The sequence below is a fragment of the Cryptomeria japonica genome, chromosome 8 (assembly GCF_030272615.1).
Source record: "Cryptomeria japonica chromosome 8, Sugi_1.0, whole genome shotgun sequence".
Lineage (NCBI taxonomy): Eukaryota > Viridiplantae > Streptophyta > Pinopsida > Cupressales > Cupressaceae > Cryptomeria > Cryptomeria japonica.
The window spans coordinates 711,603,684-711,625,210 of record NC_081412.1 but is presented as its reverse complement, the minus strand read 5'-3'; the positions used below and the strand labels follow the sequence as shown (position 1 = coordinate 711,625,210).

Sequence of the window (21,527 nt, the reverse complement as noted above, 5' to 3'; positions counted from 1 at the left end):
AAACACCGCAATCATCGGAAATCATTCTAGACCAAAACATTATCGAGATACCTTGTTTTACCAGTTAACTGTCTACCAGTTAACTCCAGCTTCTAGATAAGATGAATCACAATCGCTAGACCGAGTCTCCAAGAATAGTTGCCATCAATGACAACCCTAGACCATAAATCAAGCATCAAAGATCATTAGATGAGTGTCAATTGCCAACAATCTCCCCCTTTGGCATTGATGGCAACACTTGTGAAAAAATTATGTGTTGAACCTTATGAAACCTGTAGATTGGATAAAGAATGAAAGAATTCTTTAAGGCTCCCCCTTAGATAAACAATCCAAAAATCTGCATTACACCGGACTGTACACTCCATACATATAATCAGCCTATACATTTTTCACCTCATATGTCCCCTTTTGACAACAATGCCAAAGATATGGTGTGTATCAAAATTGCCTATACATATATACACATTTATCGGATGATCAAATCTATACATGTTTTAGTATATCTGCATATGCCATCTTAGGGAACCCAAGAAATGTGTTCCATCTTGCTCGCAACTTCTCCAAAATTGAAACAAAACCATTCAAAACATAAGGATGAAATTCTATAGCCGCAATCTCAGTAGGAGTCTTCAGAGACATGTTTTGAATGCAGTCCATCTTATGATACACTAAGGTTTCCAACTGAGGACCAATTAGGTTCCAGAGTTCACCTGTCCACCTGATCATCCTCTCCTTCTCCTTCTCAAAATTCCTAATCTGCTCGGTGATATTTAAAATTTGTCCTTCAATACTACCGGTTAAGTTAGCTGTACGATCATAAGCCTAATAAATCTGAGCTAACTATCTTGTATAATTATCTATCTGCTTGTCTATCTCACTAGTAAAATTGGTCAAATTTAGACAAGACTTATAAATTTTACCGCCTTCCACCAAGGCCTCATCAATTAGTTTTAAATCCTTATCTAGCTGGGCCTTATCATTACTAATCATTTGCAAAAATGTTTGAACTTTAGCATCCTTAAATTTCTCCATAGATTGTTGGGTTGATGCCTTGGTCAACGAATCAAACTGGGTGGATATATGATCTATTAAGTTCTGAAGCTTACCAAATGAACTAGTGTTTGCATCAAGTTGCAGTTCTGGTATCACCTGTTCCAAAACTTTAACCGATTTTTCAATGAGTCTTCTCTTCAGATTCTGTCTATGCTAACTCCTGACTATCTTGTGCTTGGAGAGAAACAACAACAATCATCCTCTCTGCCGGAGACATTTGATTGAATGGTTTATCAAAACTGATATTGAACTGTGTAAAATTCCCTTGGCTTTGAATTTTAGTTGTGTCAATTCCCACAAGGATCAGAGTCTTTGTTGCCTTACCCTTTCCTTCTCATCGAATGTCGGAAAGTTTACAAATTGTGTGAAACCCTTTCTCTACAACTGCACAAATTCTGGCTTAGGGTTGCCAATCTCATCCATGATGCTGTCAGTATAAAGATCCAAAATATCCTTTGAGTCGGTTTCCTCAATTTCACAGTGAATGTAGGCTCGAACATCATCAACGTGCGAAACTTCATGCAAAATGAAAGAGAAAGCTCCAACTGGGTCGACTTCCATGGATTTGTAGGGGTGTTTCTTGAACACAAGATAAGTCCTATCCTTTACTTCAATAACCAGAGGGGTAGCAATGGAAGACGAGGATGCCATTTCAAATTCTCAAAAAATCACTCAGAAAATGGTCTTCGAAAAATACCTCAACCGACTGATTGATGCCTTAGATCGATTGCCGGATCACTTTTGCTCTCTGATCACCTGAAAACCTTGATTGCCTTGTTCTTCAGCTTGAAAACATAATTCGCAAGTGAAGAATGATTCTCGTATTTGCCCTTTTTAACTTTGCAAACCCTGATTTCACTTTGAAATAAATGCACCTCAAATATCTAACTGGATGCTCTGTTCGACAAGAATGTGATAGGAACAAAGTGGGTGTTCCAGAACAAGCTGAATGAAGATGGAGAAGTCACAAGAAACAAGGCAAGACTAGTTTGTAAAGGTTAGTCACAAGTTGAAGGTATGGATTTTAAGCAAACTTTTTCTCTGGTAGCGAGGGTGGAAGCTATAAGAATATTTCTTGTATTTTCAACTTAAAGATTTTTAATGTATATCACATGGATGTTAAGTCAACATTATTGAATAGAGAATTTGAAGAATAGGTTTACAAATTGAACAACCAGATGGGTTTCAATTGTCAAAAGATCTAGATATAGTCTGTAGACTCAAGAAGACACTTTTATGAACTCAAAGCAAGTTTTGTGTATCACTTTTCTTGAGGAGGGTTGGAGTAAGGTGAGAAATTATAAAACTTTAGTGACTTTAGGTCATTTTGAAGTGTTCAAATAGAAAGAACCACATTAGTATCCCTAAGGGGTATCTAAGGAGGATTATCAACAACTTAGTAGGATTTTGGCTAGTAGAGCGTGTAATTCGTTGGATAGAAAAGTATTATTTCTTGGGACCTTGATCCAATAGGAAAATTCTTGGTTGCTTCAAGTTATCAAGAGTTGGATAGATAGATTCATGGGAAAACTAGGGTCCCATGGTAGATATAGGTTAGGAGTAAATATCATGACCCAAGTGCAACTTTTTCTTTAAATGGCCGGTTTTACAAAATAGGTGTCTCACTTGGAAGAATCTAAAAAAGACAAGATTTCAAGGGCCTTTGATGTGTATTCTATGCAATAATTGGGAGGAGTGCTTGTGACATATGCTTTTTCCTCTGTCCCTTCCCTGAAAAACTTTGGCTTTGTTCATGGGGGATTTGGAACAAGACTTGCTTCCATTCTTTCTCCTTGGTTGAGTTCTTGTGTCTTCTAGGGAACTCCCAAATTAAGAATCCTTTCTTACACATTGCTTGGAGCATAGGCCCATCTTTTATTCTCTAGATATATGGTTGGAAAGGAACATAAGGATTTTTTAGGATAAGAAAATGATGAGTCACCAAATTTGGATGTAGATTATTAGTGGATTGTAGGAAGACTTATAAGATAAATGTGATTTGTCTACTCATATAAATACACATGATTTGATTGTCCTTCAAAGGTTGGGTTTGGATGGTGGCAGTAAGGGGTCCCCTTCCTCAAGAGTGGGTCACCATGCGAAGAACAAGGTCCATTGAGATGGATGTTGGTCCCCTCCTCCTGATGATATTTTGAGGGTAAATATTGATGGTTCATCCAGAGTTAACCTCGGGCATGCTGGGATTGGTGGAGTTAGTAGAGATAATCTCAGGATGGTCCATTTCTTTTTTCTATGTACAAAGGACAACATTCTAATAACCTTATGGAAGCCTTTGGTATTCTTTATGCTTTGCAGAGAAGTTGTGCACTTGGGTGGAGGAAGATTATCTATGAATCTGATTCCCGAATAGTGATTGATATGTTGAATAAGCACTAGGTTGAGGGATTGAATTGGTAATTGGCCTTTTTTGTTAATCATATTGTGATATTTCATAGATATCTAGATCATGTTGTGTTTTGCCACATTCCTCAGGAATGGAATAAGGTTTTAGATTGTTTGTCAAAACGGGCTTTCGAGTAGATGGGGAAGTGGATTACTAGTAATTGGGGACATATGTCCACTGAGAACTCTTGGATTTTAGAGGAGCTTGTTATGGAGTTCATGAGAGAATACTTGGGGGTCTAGGGTGTTTCCTGTTTGGATACTTTTCTTTAGTTGGTTGGACGAATGTTGGTCTTGCTAGTTTTGAGCTACTTAGTAATATTCATTGTTGATTAATAAATTTTTCTCTCTTCTTTCAAAAAAAAAAATAAAAAAATTCACAAACCAAATTAATATCTTGCTTGAATTGTCTTTTCCATTTAATATATATATATATTTTAATAACATTAATTTATCTCAACTTATTCCTCATCTTTTTGTTATCTACAAAGAAAAGGAGTTTGAAAAAATTCTTGTCATAAAAGCTATGAAGAATCACATCTGTTATAATTCTACTTTGTCCATCTTACATTTTTTTTGGAACTATTCTTAGTGATATTTCATTGTGCATAAGAATAAACTTTAATCTTTATAACTAAAAAATACAAAACTAAATTAATCTTATAATTAGTATGTGAAATCTCAAAATAATAATAATAATAAAATGTAATCTTTCAAAATTTAAATTATTTATATTTTTGATCTGAACACATTGCAAATTATGTATTATAAAGATTGTGTACAACTAAATTTTAATAGTATTTATTTAGCTAAGAGTAATGCAATATTATCTTCAAATTAGATCACATCTAACTTAAGATTTTATATAGGGTTTTCACAATTTAAAAATAATTTTATCTACATTCATATGACCAATATTTAATTTGCCAAAAAAAGAAAATCTTGTTATATATACATATAGTCTATTGCCTTTCACAAACCAAAATACCCCTATATTACTCTTCATGAAACAAATGCCCTTATTTTCCATATGATCGAATTCATAATCCTTCCAAATCAAAATACCTGTACTCCCCTATTTGTATTCACATGATCACAAACTCTTCATAAACCAAATGGCCTTATTTTACATATGATCAAGCTTACAACCCTTCCAAATCAAAATCTCCTAGTTCCTCTATTTTGTATTCAAATGATTACTATTCTTAACAAACCAATTGCCCGTATTCTACATATGTTCAACTTCACAATCCTTTTAAATCAAAATGCCCTTATCTAACAATTCTAAATATGATTGACTTCATAGTCAGCTCTAACAACTCTACATATGACTAGGTTTTGTTTTATTTTTTTGGACTAGTCATGACCTTTTTACTCACTATAGGATCAACTACATAAACCGACCCAATATTCAATAGATGCTATTATCTATGTTATTATACTATCTTTAATATAGAAAAAAAAAACTTTATCCTACACCTTCACAAATTAAAATACCCTTATTCCATCTTCACATATCTACTACGTTTCCCAAACTAAATACCTTCATTCTATATATAGCTCAATATCTTTCACAAATGCAAATATTTTTAGATGATTGACAAACAAAAATACTCTTCTTCTGGATTCATGTTTAACTTTTATTATTATTTTAATCAATTTATTTTTATTCCAAAAATTTCCTAAAAATATGTTCAAATTAAAAACTCATGCTTTGAGTTTTATAATTTAATTTGTATAAATTTAAAGAAAAAAAAAACCTCGCAAATTAATGTACAAGATTATCTAAAAAATTAATCAAAAAATACTAAAAATAGATCTTCTAATTTTAAATACATGTTTTAAGTTTTCGAGTTTAATTTTTATAAACTTTAAGAAAAACTTCACAAATTAGTGTTTAACTAGTGAAAATGGCCCCAATAAAAGAGCCATAACTGTCCAATTCTCCTATTTTCCAACTAACCCACAATTTCTAGATCGTCGGCTAAGATCGATCCACGTCACCAATCCATGACAAAGAGAAACTCCCAATTGGAAAACAATCAGAGCACCTATAAATATCATTACAATTTATTTTGATCCCTAAACGGAGAAAACGTTGCCCTTTCAATTGACAGTTACTCTGTCAGAAGTTGAAGGGAAAGGAAAAAAACAGTGCATTTCAATGGCACCCAAAGCAGAGAAAAAGCCTGTCGCCGAAAAGAAGCCTTTTGCAGAAAAGTCACCAGCAAAGGTGATGGCGAAGGAAGGAGAAAGGAAGGAGAAGAAAAAGCACAAGAAGGGCGTGGAGACTTACAAGATGTACATTTTCAAGGTTTTGAAGCAGGTGCACCCTGATATCGGCATTTCCAGCAACGCAATGGGGATTATGAACAGTTTTATCAATGATATTTTTGAAAAGCTGGCAAGCGAGTCAGCCAGATTGGCCCGCTATAACAAAAAGCCTACCATTACATCGCGGGAGATTCAGACGGCCGTAAAGCTTGTTCTTCCGGGAGAGCTCGCAAAGCATGCGGTTTCTGAGGGCACAAAAGCTGTTACAAAGTTTACTAGCTCTTGATTTTGTTTTGTTGCTAGGCCAGATGAGCTTTCTAAATTTCTCTGTTTTCTTTGGCCTGGTTTTAAGATGATAAACCCTAATTTTGTGATAGATTTCTTAGCTTTCATGCGTTCTTTATGTTGTAGAACACTGGAACCCTAAATTTTAACCTCGTTTTTCTTAATTTTGTTTTATTAGAAGCAATGAATATGTATTGTGATTAATATTCATTATTAAGATCTTGCATTAATTGTCCTTCTGTAAATTATAGATTATGCCAGACTTGTTAACAAACACATTCTTTTGCTCAAATTCTATGATTGTAATTTATCACTTACTGGAAAGCAGTTTCCAAAATTGGATTGTATTTATTTGTTCTTCCGGGAGAGCTCGTAAAGCATGAGGTTTCCGACAGGCACAAAAGGCTATTACAAAGTTTACTAGCTAATTTGTTTTGTTGCTCGGCAAGATCAGCTTTCTAAATTTTTCCTTTTTTCTTTGGTCTGGTTTTAAGATTATAAACCCTAATTGTGTGATAGTTTTCATAGATTTCTTTCTTGTTTTGTTTTAGAAGACTGAAACCTTAAATTTAAATCTCCTTTTTCTTAATATTTTGATTAATTAAAAGCAATGAATATGGATTGTGATTATTTATTTATAGTTCTTTAGATCTTACAGTAATTGTATTTCTGTAAATTATAGATCGTGACATACTTTTTAATTGACGTACATTCTTTTGCTCAAATTCTATGATATGTTATTAGTTCGTTACTGGTTGAAAGCAGTTTCCAAATCTGGATTGCATTTGTTTGTCCTGATATGTAACGGTTCTATCATGGTTAATAAACGGGGGTTAAGAGAACGAACTTGAGAAAACTAACACCTTACAATACCAAATAATGCATGGATTCATGTTATGCATAGATGGTGATCTAAAGATAGATCACGACGCAGATTCTTTTGAGTATTTTTTATGGGATTGCATGTGTTTTTTTGAACTGGAAATATTGGAAGTTAGAAAATATTATTCAGACATGTAAGAATGAGCAATTTAAGTTTACTATCTTACAAAAGATTTATCTGAGAGTATCACTTTTATATGAGTACTGTTAATTTTTTTTTGACATAAATAAAACAATATTTATAAATCAATAAATTAAGTAAAATGTGAAATAATAATTAAAAGATTAAATAAACTCTTTTTAATGAATAATCTGGCTTTGGGGTCTATACCTTTTCCTAACGATAAATTGAAGCAAAATCCAAAGCATTTTGCAATTCCAATAGAGTGTCCCAATAGAAAAGTTTGTTTGAACTTTGCAACTTTTAGTCAATACCTCTTAATTTGCTATTGCATATATTTTTTGATTGAAGGGCATTAATAGGGAGTAAAGACTCTCCTTTTAACAAATATTTTTTTAATGTTTTGTTTTCAAACCTTTCTTTGGACCAAGTCATATTGTTTATAGTTTTGCTTCATTATTTATTCCAAGAGTTAGAGAATTCATCTACTTATGCTTAGACATGTTAGTGTTAGGAAATTGTTATGTTGAACAAACCATATTTCATATGTATAAATTCATTTCATAAATGTTCATCACTAAATAAAGATATCAAATGCATAACTTATCAATCCATCCACAACATGGACACAAGGATTTTAAACCACGGTGGGAATTGGTACCCACAACATATTGTACTCTTCCACGGTGGGAATTGGTACCCACAACATATTGTACTCTTTTGGAAGACGCCTTGTTAGGAGTAACTTCGTTGGAGGATTTAAACTCAAGTTGTTGAGCTACCCGATTAAGGGACATACCAAGCATAAACAAACATGGACACATATGGTTGCCATCAATGACAACACAAATAACTAATCATCATATCATAGTTATACCAAGCATAAAGAAACATGGACACATATGGTTGCCATCAATGACAACATAAATAACTAATCATCATATCATAGTTATACCAAGTATAAACAAATATGGACGCATATGGTTGCCATATAACTAATCGTCATATCATAGTTATACCATCACCGACAGTCTATCAATGACAGTCTATCAATAGTCCTTTAATATATCATCACCAATAGTCCTTTAACGGTACATCATCTCCATCAGTTATGCCAATATGCCAACAATCTCCCCTTTTGGCATTGATGGCAATACCAAAATCTCATCCTGAAACATGTTACATCACTGTTAGCCTTAGGCAAGCTTAGTGAATATATCAGCCAATATTTCTTTACTTGATACATGCTCCATTTCCATTGTAGACTGAGATATATGTCTGTTTCTTATTGGTCCAAGATACGAGTCTACCACCTAGAAAAAATGCACCACCGATTGTGCTATTTTGGTCATCTACATTCCTTGCCCAATCAACATCAGTGAATACCTACAAAGAAAAATTGCCTTTATATGATATCATAATCCATAATCAACTGTCCCTCTAAGATATCTGAATATCCTCTTTACTTTTGTAATATGTGTCTCCTTAGGGATTTTATGAAATCTTGCTACTAAACCAATAGAATGGGCAAGATTCGATCTATTGTGAACAACATAATGCAATTTCCCAATCATGGATCTGTATTCTTTTTCATCCATAGAGGGTGAATCATCATCTTTTGACAATCTGCAATTGGTAACCATAGGTGTTCCAACTAGTTTAAAGTCTTCCATTCCAAAGGTCTTTAACACTTCCTTCACATACTTGGACTGATAGATAAAAATTCCACCTTTCAGCTATTGGACCTGCAATTCAATGAATTTTTTATCTCACCTATAATAGACATCTCAAATTATTTCTTCATCTCATCTACAAAATTCATACTCATATCATCATTTCCACCAAATATAATATCATCAATAAATACTTTTGCAATCAACATTTTGTCTCCTTCAGTCTTTAAATAAATATTGTTGTCCTCACTAGTTCTATGGAATCCTATCTTAATCACATGCGCATGAAGTCTTTTGAACCATGCCCTTGGTGCTTTCTTCAATCCATATACTACCTTATGTACTTTGCATACCATATCCTTATCTTCTATAAATGCAAACGCATCTGGTTGTTCAATAAATGCCTCTTCTTCAAGAATACTATTCAGAAATGCTGACTTTACATCTATTTGATAGACTTTAAAGCCTTTAAAAGTTGCAAATGCAAGTTGCATTCTAACTCTTTCAAGCCTAGCAATTGGTGCAAATGTCTCTCCATAAACTTTATCTTGTTCTTGTGCATACCCTTTGCATACTAGTCTTGCCTTATTAACAACTTCTCCATCCTCATTCAACTTGTTTCTAAATAATCATTTAGTACTAATATTTTAGTTTGACAATCAGTTCAGTTAATGGTCTCGAGGTTTAGTATAATGGTGATGAAGATTCTAGTAAGTTGTGTTTGTGCGATTGTTGCTATGGTAATTCATGGTGCTTGTAGATGTTTCTAGATCATGTCCTATCCATGTTGATGGTTTGCATTGATCATTGTGCTCATTATTGATGATTTTCCTTGATTTGGTGGTGTTCTTCATGTTCTTGGCCGACATGATGATTGTAACGTGTTGCAGATGTTCAAAGCACAATTTTTAGAGGTGTTTCATGTTCGAGGTGTTGATTTAGGTCCATGCTATGTCTTAGCCGACATTGTGTTTTGTGTTTGGTCTGCATGTAATGTTACAACGTGTATGATTACATCTTTGAAATTTGTGATGTGTGTTGAGATGACCTTGAAAGATAGGTTGATGATATGTATAAATAAATGTAATAATCATTTTAAGAGGTGCATGATCTGGAAATAATGTATTAATCATTCGACAGTAGAGAAGTAATGCGAAGAAATGTGAAGAAGTGAGAAAGAGAAAAGTATGTGTTATGTGCTTAACTAGAACTGTAACCAGGCATGAGATGTTTTGAGAAGTGAGCTCTAGGCAATGTTCTTGAATACATGTGCATTCCCATTGTAATATTTCATATACTTCTAATAGGGTATCATCTTATTGTGGGTAGGTTCCCACCATGGTTTTTCCCTTGACTGGGTTTTCCACGTCAAAAATCTTGGTGTTATGTGTGTTATTGATGTGGTGTTGATTTATGCTTTCATTGTTAATTATTAGATCTGAAATCATGTTTGAGTTAAGTAAAGTTTTTGAGAAAATTGATTCACCCCCCTCACAGTTTTCTGCCTTGTTGCCAACAATTGGTATTAGAGCTAGATCCTTTGAAAGAAGATGGATCGCTTGAGGCGATCCAAGATGGAAAGTTATGCTTACAAGAATGATAGTTTGAGATTGCATGGAACAAATTGCTCTCTTTGGAAAAATTGGATGGAGTGTCACTTGAGATTCATTGGTGAAGATTACTAAGAATGTGTACAATGCTCCTCTGAATGGTCCTATAATTCTGGATAAGATAAAAGAAGCCAAATTCATTATTAGAGCTAAAGAAGCATCGTTGAGTGCGTTGACTGATTCTGAGATGACTAATGTTATGGAATTGTAGACTGCTCATGAGATCTGGAAGAAGTTGGAAACTTTGTATGAAGGTGACATCCATGTGAAAGTTGCTAAGTTGCAGAGCCTAAATGTTGAACACAAGATGCCACTGAGAGGGGGGGTGAATCAGTGATTTCCAATTTCCTAACCTCTTAATACTAAGAGTGATTACCGATTATCAATCCAAATGCTAAGATAACATATCGGTAAGATAAAACAAGACAACACAATGCAACCATATAAAGGCACATCACATAACACCGGTATATACGAGGAAAACCCAAGATGGGAAAAACCTCGATGAGAAATGTTGTTGGAGTCTATTACTCCAATCCAACCTCATAATGAAATATTGGCTAGAATATTTAGGGAACCAACCCAAGGAGCACCACCCTTGCTTTTAGGGCACCAATCCAAGGTGCACCAACCCCTGATTTAGGGCACCAACCCTTGCATTGAGCTCCAAATCAGTGACGTACGATAAACATTATCAAATACAAAAGTAATAATCTGATTACAAGTGAATCTTGTAACCACTGCATACACTTCACCCTGCCGGTTTCACATCTCCTCTGCCTTACCGGTTGAATCCTCCTCTTCCTTTTGTCACTTTGCCTTTGTTGTATACTCAACTGATTTTCTATCTTCTCCTTTCTTCTTCTCACTTTCTCTATCTACTTACATTCACCTATTGCTACGAATACACCGGTTCAGACTCTACCAGTTGTCTCTCTCTGCAATTGGTTACTAGTTCCCTGTTCTCTCTGTCTCTTCTCCTTCTACTCTGCTTATGGTCTGTTGGCTTTCTTCTAACACTAACTCTCCACCACTTCACTCTCAACAACCTTCCTACTGGTTCTACCACCACCTATTGTCTTCACTGATGCACACATGCAGTTTTACCACTTAAGCCTCTGCTAAACCTTCTCACCAGTTGCACCTCCAACACATAGTCTATATGATATTTGATGAAATCTCTGACCGATTGGCTCTTTGTTTCTCTTTCACACTCCAATCTTCAACATCCAACACTTAATCTTTTGGCAGCATCATCAAATAGCTTCGGTCTTGAATCGACATATTTATACTTGAGTTTTCCCTTTATGACTGATATTCAAACTTTTAGTGTGCTAGGGTTCCTTCATCAACCTCAAGGAAAACCAAATCCAATTAAATCTCCTTCCAGAGATCGACCACCTGCAATAGATCAATCAAACTCTGCCAATCTCACTACGTCCAGAATACGTTTGCCATATTTGGCAAACATGACAACTTGCACTTGTTAAACACCATGAAGCAATCACGCAGATAGCTTCACCTACCCTGATCAATACCTGGACAAATTGCATCAATCATGATACCAACAAATCAAATCTCTTAGCTCAGATCTGTCTTGAGCTGCATCCTTTTGCTCCCAACTTGTGATTCACGCCATCAACATTAATGTCGACTAGTCACCACCTACCTCACCGACAATGCACAGTCCATTTGTTTGACAGTTGGAATCCATGTGGTGTGTCTATTGACATCTGTCTCTGCTAATCCATCTAAGTTAGTTTAGACAAGATCATTGACCAACCACACAATTGGGTTCATACCTACCAATTCTACCGTTACTGGTAACCTTCATACCTGCACTTTGTTGATCTTTTGATGGAACACGTAAATTAGTCACTTATGTGTCAAACCACAACATACTCAACTTCATTAGATAGGAGACCTTTCACTTCTGCACTTTTGCTCACTCACTAGTGGACAAGCTCACCGATAATCATCTTGATGGCACAATGTCATCAACCTTCAACAGTCTCCATTTGTCTACATCTGCAATCTGATTGCTCTCTTTGTCTATAGCTTCTTAACCTTTCCTTCAACTTCATCAGCCCATACATCATCTTAGTCAGTTTTTCATCCCTTCTTTACTCTTCCTTCTCTGTCCTAGTGGCATAATAAGCCAACTCTAGCTGATCCGGTGCATATCTCCGATTTCATGCACTTGAGGCATCTTTGTGTTTCACTGGTTCATCCGGTGTGAGTCTTCAATCACTTTCCTTCTATTATTTTGTCTTATCTTAGAGGACTATGATGCATCCATGCATAATGGGAGATAAGCTCCACTTACCATTGGGAGTGGATCCTTGTCATCTGCATTCGACATTGTACTAATATGGCTTCCTTGTTTGAGCAGGAATATCTTCAAACATGCATATATGATTCGACTAGGCACACTCTCTGTGAGTCTTCTCATCATCTGGTGACTACATCTTTATCTGGTGGGAGTTTTGTTATTTCACATCCAAACATCCATCAGCATACCGGTTGCCACATCTTTATTAGCTCACCCTACTTGCTCACTTGCCAATTGGCAACAATGCTCTTCCAACATATCACTTATCGGTTATTCTCCAATACCGGTCTCCAGTCCTTATGTCTTCAACACAAGCCAACACTAACTTGTGTACCGGTAACTTGCTATGCTAGTTGACATCAATGATGCCATTTTCGGTATGCATCAATGACAACACTGCTCATCAATCTCCCATACCGGTTGCCATCCTATACCGATTGACATCAATGACAACACAATGCCAACAATCTCCCCCTTTGTCATTGATGTCAACACATGTAGTATCCGGTATACTACAGATTCTTTCTCCCCCTTTGACAACAATGGCAAAGGGTCTTGACATCTGGTATATTGCAAGCTCTCTCTCCCCCTTTTTTACTGGTTGCTTCTTTCCTTTTGACCACTATGCTTTGCAACATCTCATCTAACAGCAATTGAGAGGGATGCCATAGACACCAACTGGCACTAACTGCTCAGCCACCAAATGTATATACAAACCTGATGCCAATTATATATACAAGTCTGATACCGATTCTAGGAAAAATGTGTCAGTGAATACAACTTACCTGCCAGTCAGACTGCATCATCTCCCTGTGATATGCACAAGTTATTGTGACCCCAAATTGATGATACCAAGTGTTGAAATTGACACTGATACCAATTGTATCTTCTCCTCATGTGCAGGTAACTCTCCCTTACTGTAGGCAACACTCTTAGTGGTCCAGTTGTGATTTCAATAAAGTACAAATTGGATAAACATTGAAATACCTCACAACCTTTGACCAGTGAGCACATCCCAAAGTCTCAATCATACTGGTACAACCATAGACACTTTTACTCCCCCTGTGTCCATGATGTCTGATACAAATAAGAAAATATGGCTGTGAAATCCCCCTAAGCCATAGATCTCATGTCATCTTTGCCTGCTAGCTTCTAAACTAGAGCTCCAATATGCACCATATACCAGTTGAGTTGTGTATATGTGTTCAATTGATGATATTTCAGCTCCATGGCATCCATCACAACTTATGAAATGATCTTATATGAACACAATGCCATACCACATCACTATCATGCCACATATCAAACCGGTTAGCCCAAAAAGGACACATGCATATATAATCAATCTACTACCAGGCCAACACATGTAATTCAAGTCTTTTCCAATATCACCTGAGACATAATCACCTCAAACCATGCTACTAGAGTTACTGCAATGATCTTGGACCTCATTGTCTTACATAACCTGCAATACTGATCAATATCCATACCGGTAACATATTGCACATACCGGTTTCCTACACTGGTCCATTATCACCATTGGAGCATCTTTCTCTAACTCCGACCTTCTTGTGTCAATTGCTTTTGATTCCAAATGCAATTTAGCCATCCTATTGACACATGCACCAACAATCTATCTCTCATCTGTAGATATGTAACCAAGGCAACAACTACACACACTCGCTATCTCATTTCATTCCTTTATCCCGACAACAACATGTTCATCAATTTGTCCTTTTCACAAAGGGGGTGAATAATTTTGTCAATGTGTTACCCCCCCTGAGATTCTACATCTCCTTTAGGCCTTAAGAGATATCACCTATGTATTGAATGCACAATGTCGGTCCATGATCCTACTCTCTTCCTTCTTCTTCCATACCTTCTTGGTCTCATTCTTCTTCCCATTTTCAGTCTTGGGAGTAGGTCTTACCTTCTTCTATCGATTGGTCCTTTCTCTATCGGATTCTACCTCATGACCAGAAGCATTGTTGTAGAAGCAAACATTGTTCAAACCAAACACATGACTGAAGGACCTTCTATCAAACCGGTTTGACCATCTTCTTCTGGTCATGCTATTGTAATCGGCTATCGGAACCGGTGGACCACTTGATCTTGCAGGATCAAAACCTCTTTTTCTTTTGTTTCACACAACACTTTGTGTCTCATATGTTCTATATCCATTTTCATATTGTGCATAGTTGCTACACCAGATGTCATGTGACTGAACTTTCTTGTTCCTGTATTCATGAATTCTATGTCCAAATCCATTGCAGTTATAACATACATAATTTACATTTCTTAAGGAAGCAAATGGACTCTTCCTATTATGCATAGGAGCAGATCTATGCATGTTTCTACAACTTGACATACTATGGCCATAAGCATTACTTCTTGGACAAATTACATTCTTATTTCTAGACCTCTTTATGCATTCATCTGGCCTATGACCATAATCTTTGCAAGAGAAGCAGTAACCGATAAAGGATGTCATATGATATACAAATTTATTTTGCCATGCATGAGGAGATCTTACCAGTTTAGTATCTCCATTTTTGTTTCTCCAGAGATGGATTTTGGATTGTCCACGCTCTGCAGTTCTTCCATCTGATCCATTATTTTCCCACACTTTCTTCATCTTGTGGGCAACAACATTTTTTTGTCCTCTAGCGGTAGGAGGTCTTCTTTGTTGTCTCCTTCTCAGGTTCTTTCTTTTGGTGAAGTTGCCTTCTCCTATCTTTCCTTTTCCTTTTGGATCAACATTGTTCCTCCTTCTTGCAGCACCAATCTTCATTCTTAGCTTCATGTCTTCAACGGTTGTGGTTAGATCAACCTTCTTCCCGGGAGTACTATGAAAAGTGAAGGTCTATCCCTTGTTATCTCCATTGGAGGAGACAAACAAAATGTCTTTGTAGGGGACATTCTTGGTGGTGGAGCATTCACCGACACCACAACCTAAGCCTTTGGTATCCTTGGAATGCTTTTGCTTCTTCAACATTTTGTCCAAGGCAACACTGTTGTCATCAAACCGGATTCTTACCTTGAGCTCATCCTGACACTTCTCAAGGTCACTTCGGAGATTCTCCATATCTCCTTCTAGTTGCTGATATTCTTTGTCCTTGGCCTCTAGCTCAGACTCTAGATCTTTACACCTGCATTCTTTTGTGTCTTCTTGTTGAGTCTTCAACTTTGAGATACATTTCTCAGATTCTTCAAGGCATCTGATCAACTGGTTTTGTTCCACAATAGTAGCATTCTTGAATAACTTGTATTCATTTCTCACTCTACTAAGCTCCTCGAGTGCACTTACAAGTTCTCCTTCTAGATCTACCTCTGCTTCATTTTCTTCTTCACCTTCACTATCACTTCCAAACACATCTTGTTGGTAGGATTGATCTGCATGATCAATTTCAGATGTGTGCCTCTCATTCTTTGACTCTTGAGCCATGAAGAGGTGAGCCTCCTCTTCATCATTGATGTTGTTGTTGCTAACTGATCTAGCTTCATTTGCAGACCCATGTGACACATTTCTTTTCTTTCTCTCACAAAATGGTTCTGCAGTACAAGGTTCATTGCCATAAAGTTTCTTCAATTTGTCCCATAGGCTTTTTGTTGATCTACATCTATCCACCTATGAGGAAACATCACCGGATAACCCACCGAGTATAGCATTCATTGCTACATCATTGCACTGCTATCTTCTTTCTACTTCTAAATTAGTGGGAGAACTGACTTGACTAGGGCAGCCATTTACAACCGACATCCACACATCAAACCCTAAAGAGGATAGGTAGACTTTCATCCTGTAACTCCAAATAGAATAATTTGAACCATAAAAAAATGGAGTAGGGGTTGACACTAAACAAATAATTGTGTTCAAATACTAGAATTTACCTAGCCTAGAGAAAGTTTATCAACCGGGAACCTAGGCTCTGAGACCAACTGTTGAACACAAGATGCCATTAAGAGGGGGGGGGGTGAATCAGTGATTTCCAATTTTCTAACCTCTTAGTACTAAGAGTGATTATCGGTTATCAATCCTAATTCCAAGATAACCTACCGGTAAGATAAAACAAGACAACACAATGTAGCCACACAAAGGCACATCACATAACACTGGTAGATACGAGGAAAACCCAAGATGGGAAAAACCTCGGTGAGAAATATTCTTGGAGTCTACTTCTCCAATCCTGCCTCACAATGAAACATTGGTTACAACATTTAGGGTACCAACCCAAGGAGCACCACCCCTTCTTTTAGGGCACCAACCCAAGGAGCACCAACCCCTACACCGAGCTCCAACTCAGTGATCTACAATGAACATTATCAAATACAAAAGCAATAATTTGATTACAAGTGAATCTTGTAACCACTCCATACAATTCACCCTATCGGTTTCACATCTCTTCTGCCTTACCGGTTGACTCCTCCTCTATTGTATTCTCAACTAGTTTTTTGTCTTCTCCTTTCTTCTTCTCACTTTCTCTTTCTACTTACATTCACCTACTGCTGCGAATACACCGATTCAAACTCTACTAGTTGTTTGTCTTTGCAACTGGTTACCGGTTCCCTATTCTCTCTATCTCTTCTCCTTCTTCTCTACTTATGGTCTATCGGCTTTCTTCTTACACTCACTCTCCACCACTTCACTCTCAGCAACCTTCCTACTGGTTCAACCACCACCGGTTGTCTTCACTAATGCATACTTGCAGTTTTACCGGTTACCGAAACCTTATCGATTAAGCCTCTGCTAAACCCTCTCACTAGTTGCACCTCCAACACACAGTCTATATGATCTTTGATGAAGTCTTTGATCGATTGACTCTTTGTTGCTCTTTCACACTCCACTCTTCAACATCCGACACTTAATCTTCTTGTAGCATCATCAAACACCTTTGGTCTTGAATCAACATATTTATACCCGAGTTTTCCTGCCATGACCAACATTCAAACTTCTAGCGCACTAGGGTTCCTTCATCGACCTTGAGGAAAACCAAATCCAATCAAATCTCCTTTTAGAGATCAACCACCTACAATAGATCAATCAAACTCTACCAATCTCCCTACGTCGAGAACACATTTGCCACATTTGGTAAACACAACAACCTGCACTTGTGAAACACCATGAAGCAATCATGCAGATAGCTTCACCTACCCCAATAAGCACCTAGACAAACTGTATCGATCATGATGCCAATGAATCAGATTTTTGAGCTCAGATCTATCTCAAGACGTACCCTTCTACTCTCAACCTGTGATTCACACCATCGACATTAATGTCAACCAGTCACCACCTACCTCACCGACAATGCACGGTCCATTTGTTTGACACTTGGACTCTACGTGGCATCTGTGTCAACATACGTCTCTACTAAGCCATCTGAGTCATTTCAGACAAGATCATTAACCAACCACACAACCAGGTTCATACCTACCAGTTCTCTAACCTCTTCAGTTCTACCCTAACCGGTAACCTTCATACCTGCACTTTGTTGATTTTCTGGTGGAACACCTAAACCGGTCACTTCACGTGTCAAACCACAACATACTTAACTTTATTAGATAGGAGACCTTTCACTTCTGCACTTTTTCTCACTCACCGATGGACATGCTTACCAGTAACCATCTTGATGGCACCATGTCATCAACCTTCAACAGTTTCCATCTATCTGCATCTACAATCCGATTGCTCTCTCTGGCTGCAGCTGCTCAACCTTGCCTTCAACTTCAGCAACCTAGACATCATCTTAGCCAGTTTGTCAAAGTGACAAACCCATCCCTTCTTTACTCTTCCTTCTCTATCCCAATGACACAATAAGACAACTGTAGTTGATCTAGTACATATCTCTGATTACATACACCTAAGGCATCTTTGTGTTTCACCGATTCATCTGGTGTGTCTTTAATCACCCGCCTTCTATTCTTCTATCTTATCTCAGAGGACTATGATGCATTCCATGCATAATGGGAGATAAGCTCCACTTACCGGTGGGAGTGGATCCTTGTTATCTACATCCGACATTGCACCAATATGGCTTCCCTATTTGAGCATACATATACTCAAATAGGCACATATGATCTGGTTTGGCACACTCTCTATAAGTCTTCTCATCATCTAGTGACTGCATCTTTATCTGGTGGGAGTCCTGTTGTTTCACATCTAAACATCCAACAACATACCAGTTGCCACATATTCATTAGCTGACCTTGCTTACTCACTTGCCAGTTGGCAACAATGCACTGCCAACATATCACTTACCGGTTATTCTCCAACACCGGTCTCCAATCTTTATGTTTTCAATACAAGCCAACACTAACTTGTGTACCAGTGCCCTATTATGCTAGTTGATATCAATAACAACACTGCTCATCAATCTGCCATACCGGTTGTCATCCTATACCGGTTGACATCAATGATAACATAATGCCAACACTAAAGGGGAAGTATGAGATGCTGAGAATGGGCGAAGATGAGAATATTACCTCTTTTATGTAGAAAGTGAATGAGCTTGTGTTGAATATCAGATGTTAGTGGAGTGTTGGTAGAATAAAAAATTGTAGCTAAATTGTTGAGATCCTTTCCTCCTGCTTGGAAACACAAAATTGTTGCTATTGAGAAGATCCGAACCATGACAAATGTAACTAGAAACATGTTGATTGGCAAACTTGCTTCCTTTGAGTTGAGTGAATTTGGTAAATCTCTTCCTATGTCAGAATCCCTTTTTAAAGTTACTATTTTCGGGAAGTAGAAATATGATCCGGGAGAAATTTCTACAAGGGTGTCGAGATATGAGAAGGAAATGAGGGAGCTTGAAGAAGAAGAAAGAGGGCTTGAGGATCTTGAAGCCCTTATTGCCAGAAGATTGCATAAAGTAGCTAGTAAGTATGAAGGGAAATTACCTCTTAAATGTTTTTCTTGCAACAAGATAGGTCATTTTTCTTCAAGGTGTTTGGAAAGAGTTCCTAAGAAAACTTACAAGCCTAAACATTAAAAGAAATTTTATTACGATGCTGATGAAGGTATGACAGATGATGATCTTGATAAGGGAAATTCAGGAGATGAATGAGTGTTTATTTCTATCAAGGAAGATGATCTAGTACCTACTGATTCTACTATCTGCATTAATGAGGAGAAAGCTTTGGCTGCTAAAGTTGAAGAAAAAGATGAATGGGTTATTGACAGTGGTTTCTCTCATCATATGACAGGTGATAAGAGTAATTTTGTGAGTATGCAAAAGTATGATGGTGGTATAGTAAGATTTGGAGATGACAAAGTTGGTATAATTTGTTGTAGAGGTTTCATTTCTCTTGATGATAAGCACAATACTGATGATGTCTTATATGTAGAAGGTCTAAAGCATAACCTTTTGAGTGTTGGATAGATGGTTGACAAGGGATATGATTTACAATTCAAGAATGACAAATGCAAAATCTTAAGTGGTTTCGAAATTGAGATTGCATCAGGGACAAAGACTAAAGGTAATATATTTCACTTGAATGTTGGTGATAAAAGTTGTTTGATTGCTCAGATTGATGAAAGTTGGTTATGGCATAGAAGGATGTGTCATGTGCATGGTGAAGATAAGTTCTACTCAATCAGTGAGAGATCTTCCTAAGTTGGTAAAGCCTACTAATCTGGTATGCAAGGAATGTCAATTAGGAAAGCAGACAAGAGTTACTTTCAAAAGTAAATTTCATTATTCTAAAGGATTATTGGATCTTGTGCATACTGATATGTGTGGTCCTTCTAGAGTGAGAAGCTTGCAAGGAGATAGGTATTTCATGTTGCTGATTGATGACTATTCAAGAATGATGTGGGTTACTTTCTTAAGGGACAAATCTGAAGCCTTGGAGAAGTTCCAGATTTTCAAAGCTCTGGTTGAGACTAAGACTAAACTGAAGCTAAAGTGTCTAAGATCTGACAGAGTTGGTGAATTCACTTCCGATGAGTTCAATGCATTTTGTGAAGAGCATGGAGCGAAGAGACAATTATTTGTGCCTAGAACTCCTTGACAAAATGGTGTTGTGGAGATGAAGAACAAGACAATTGAGGAAGCAGCTAGAACCATGATGAATGAAGGAAATGCTCTGCATATCTATTGGAGAGAATTTGCGAGTACTGCTGTATATACTCTCAACCGGGTGCATATCAAAGATGATATCGGTAAGACTCATGAATTATGGTTTGGTCATGTTCCTATAGTTAGATATTTTAGAATTTTTGGAAATAAATGCTATATTAGAAGAGATGCAGGTTTAGGGAAGTTTGATGCTAGATGTGATGAAGGAATTTTTCTTGGTAATTCTACTAAAGGTAAGGCCTACCGATGTTATAACAGGAGATTGAGAAAGATAGTTGAAAGTGATATCGTGAAAGTTGATGAATTTAATGAGTATCAGCCCAGATGATTTGGATATGATTCAGATGATCAAATTGATAGTTCAGATAAAGGAAAGAAATTGCAGACCCAAAATCAAATTTAGATTGTTTCGAAAAAACCTGAGAATGAAGTAGGTACAAGTGCTAGTGGAGAAGAAAGAGCTCAAGAGTCTTGAAATCAAGAAAATCCAAAGACTCCCAGGTATGTGAGGTTAAATCATTTAGTAAATCAAATCATAGGTGATAAGAATAAAGGTGTGATGAATAGAAGAAGAATTGCTGAAGAATATTGCTTGATTTCTAATATTGAACCTAAAGATGTTAATGAAGCTTGCAAAGATGAAAATTGGGTTAAAGCAATGTAAGAAGAATTGAACCAGTTTGAAAATAATAATACATGGATTCTTGTTCCCATACCTAAGGATAAAAATGTAATTGGAATTAAATGGGTGTTTCGAAATAAATTGGATGAATAAGGTGAAGTTGTTAGGAACAAAGAAAGAATTATTTATAAGGG

General features: G+C 36.7%; 1 protein-coding gene across 1 annotated transcript; it reads left to right on the top strand.

Annotated features, from left to right (window-relative positions):
• The first annotated feature begins 5,527 nt into the window (after window positions 1–5,527).
• LOC131071277 (histone H2B.5) lies at window positions 5,528–6,189 on the top strand. The gene has a single exon (XM_058007048.2). The coding sequence runs from the start codon at window positions 5,621–5,623 to the stop codon at window positions 6,014–6,016; it is 396 nt and encodes a 131-aa protein (XP_057863031.2). The 5' UTR covers window positions 5,528–5,620; the 3' UTR covers window positions 6,017–6,189.
• The last annotated feature ends 15,338 nt before the right edge of the window (window positions 6,190–21,527 follow it).